At 27.7% G+C, this 3,495-nt stretch overlaps 1 protein-coding gene across 1 annotated transcript; it reads right to left on the bottom strand.

Annotated features, from left to right (window-relative positions):
• Positions 1-1,764: 1,764 nt before the first annotated feature.
• Positions 1,765-3,050, bottom strand: LOC107883850. Its single transcript, XM_016804723.2, has 2 exons — positions 2,085-3,050; positions 1,765-2,009 (listed from the first exon to the last, which is right to left on the bottom strand). Exons 1-2 carry the CDS (start codon positions 2,258-2,260, stop codon positions 1,871-1,873), a joined length of 315 nt encoding a protein of 104 aa, XP_016660212.1. The 5' UTR covers positions 2,261-3,050; the 3' UTR covers positions 1,765-1,870.
• Positions 3,051-3,495: the final 445 nt, after the last annotated feature.

Below are 3,495 nucleotides of genomic sequence, written 5' to 3' on the forward strand. Positions count from 1 at the left end.
AAAATTATAATGTTTTATATTAATTCAACTTACATGATAAAATAAATAATAAAAAAATATAAAATATTCAGACTGACAAACCGTCTCCACTCAGAATCGTTTTTCTTATACAATGATATTATATCATTGAATTCAAGTTTAATACAACCATTATACAATGACCTACTTGTAATCTACTTTACAGCAGAGCGACATCCACTTACCTGTTTTTTTAACTTAATATGTTAATGGTTACGATAATTATTTATTAAAATGTAATTAGTTATACTGATCAAGAATACAAAACTAAACATTAAATAAAATCTATGATTTGTAAATTTGGGGAATAATACTATAGATAAGGTATGGGTATGACCAAAGAAAATTATAATATATACAAATCTAAATTTGCTATTTTGAAAGTTTATGTTGCACAGTGGGATATTTTTATAAAAACCCGGCCAAAATATTATATAAAGATGAATCAAAATTTGAATTTTTTTTTCTGTGATGACTGCCATTTAGATTTGAGTATGATATAAATTTGTCAATAAACAGGAATTTTGTTAATGTAATTAAACGTTTCTTTAAATGGTACGAAATAATTGTCTAAATATATCTTTGAAGTCTACCAAAAATAATGTTGACATTTGTATTTGTACCTATATTTTGTTTTAATTCATATGCAGACATGCAGTTATAGTTAAAATTGCATATTGATTTGATATTTTACAAAGTTATATACTAAATCTGCATACTTCCTGGTAATGAGGCTGGTAATTAAGGATTATTATAAATATGAAATCGGCTATGGAAAACAAAATATCAACTTAGCAAAACTTCTTGTACCTACAGTTGCATCGACGATCAGTAACGCCTAGTGGCGGATTGAAAATAAATTTCAAATGACGCATTTTCATAATTAAGTACTTATCAGTTATCACCACCTGACCACCACCATTACCACCCATTATAACTCGTAACAAAGTTATGATTTATTAAATAAAATGTGGCCAAAAGAGCCAAGAGGTCCGGCCTTAGCATGTAATTCTGCGCCACAGACTGCACATAGTGGCAACACCCCCTTTTTTAAAGTTGACGCAACTACGTCAAAAATGAGCCTTTCAGCTCGCCACTGGTAACACTATACTTTAAGGCAGGGGTTACCAACCTGTTCCAGCTACATTAAAAATGTCAAGTATCCGATGAGCTACCACTATTTGTTTACGTATACTATTTATATTATTATATTTGCAGCGTAATATTATAATATTCTACATCGGAAAATTGTATGTTTTTCTTCGTTTTCAAAGTTTCAAATACTATTTTTACTGCGTATAGCTCAATATTGTACTTTTACTTGTATTAAATAAATGTCTACACATAAAAAACTATCTGCATAAATTCATAGGTATTATAGACAACTGAAATGTTCTTCTAAAATAAACAAAAAGATGACCAGTAGATTTTAATATAGATAAGATAAAATTTAATAAAATTTTCAACACTGGACTTATGAGTTACTTATATACCTACTAACAAAATATTGATATTGTAAAAAATAAATAAAAACTAAAAATGATGTTTTTACAATGATGGTCATTATATATTTATATCAGTATAAATTCACCTCTAAGCTTACAGGAAAATCTAAATATTGCTACCATTATTATTATTATTATTATTATTATTATTATTTCAGTAATATTAATACTCGATTATTTATCATATTTCTGATCTCCAAAGGATATAATAATTTTCCTTTGAATTTAATTTTTTGTGGCTTTGTCTGCTTTTTAAAATGTATTGTTCATGTAGTTCATAAGTAAATGATAAGCTAGTTCAAACATAAGTACCATCAAAGAAATTAACATCCAATAACCGAACAATATTATTGTTGGAAGTATATCTTTGATAGATATACAGCTGACATATATTTCCTATTTATTTTCACATAGTCACATGTCGGCTTGTGTTGCATCCATCTTTGAATTAATCGTTTTCTAATTCCAACCTCGTGTTGTATTAACCTTTATATATTATAAAAGTAACACAAATCAAAATTTTGAAATTTTTATTATCTTAGAACATAAACAAAAACATACTTTTGTTTGAATACATCTTTGTGAACAGATTTCTTAACCACTGGTATGCAGGGATTGAACAAATACACATTAAACACCTTACAAGTCTCAAGGAATATAACATCTATTGAGAACGGTCCGGTAGTTGTTGAGTCTCTAGCTAACAAACAAATGAATATAGACAGACAGACAAACATCCATTTTTTATATAATATATTTATACCGTTATTTGTTCATAAAGGAAGATGATTCATTTTTTTTTATCGATTATTATCATCGTTCTTATATTGTCTACAATTAGTTCCTCACGATGAAAGGGATGCTTTATGTAATCTATAATATATTTTATATTTTTATACTATTATAAGTATTGAATAATAATACACTACAAACGGCGCCGGACGAAACACTACCTATCAGCTGATCGGCGCCGCGTGACCGTTTGTGAAAACGATCATTCCGTCTATATATATATACGTATGATGTGTCTATAGCCAATATCTATATGTTAGATTTGTAGGTAGCCTGTTGCCATGTGTGGATGTCAAAAGACAATGCTGATGAGAGTAAGAGACTTAAACGTGAAATTCAATCATTTCGAGAAAATTACACCATTGAAATACAAAAAAAAATGATTCTCATGAGTAATAGCCAATATAAGTTCTACCTATTATATACCTTAAACAATCGATTTAAGTCGAGGCTACTCTCAAAAAATATAAAAATATATCTATATATATCGCACGCTGATGAGATCAATAGTAATGCACGAGTCACAATGTGGCCACTATAATGTTTATGTTATTGGAAATATTTTTTTACGTAACTTAAAACCATTAAAATATTCAACATTTTTGAGAATAATAAATGTTTTTATCGTTTTAATTTGTTTAGTTAGTTATAAGTACTTAAAGTCTTAGCACTCCATACGCTCAACCAACCTTTAAATAGGTACATAACTTAGGTATTAACTAATCGTTCTAAATAAAATTCTCAGAAAAATATTTTGCTCCAGAATAAGAAAGTAAAATACTTAAAACAATTAAAAATATAGCAAAAAACTAGTTTTTTCAAAAATTTTTTTTTTTTGAAAGTATTTAAAATTATGTAAAAAAAAAAATTTCTAAAAACGTTGAGAAATTTTGGGAAAATGTATGTTTACCTTTAAAATAATCATTGTGTTCATCATGCCATAGGCAATAATAGGCACACCGGCACCGCATATAACAGCATAATAATAGAATTTTATTATAATAATATTGTACTAGCATTAGTCTCCAGGCGTGTAGCTTATACATTATAATGTAGGCATACCCTATGAGTGAAAAGAAAGTCGCTAGATAGATCTTTGGATGTGTAAAATAATATAATATTCTACAGGTGAATAATAATAATAATACTATTGCAGTGTGCTGTGTGCAACATCTTAATC

Source organism: Acyrthosiphon pisum, chromosome A2 (genome assembly GCF_005508785.2).
Source record: "Acyrthosiphon pisum isolate AL4f chromosome A2, pea_aphid_22Mar2018_4r6ur, whole genome shotgun sequence".
NCBI classification, from domain to species: domain Eukaryota; kingdom Metazoa; phylum Arthropoda; class Insecta; order Hemiptera; family Aphididae; genus Acyrthosiphon; species Acyrthosiphon pisum.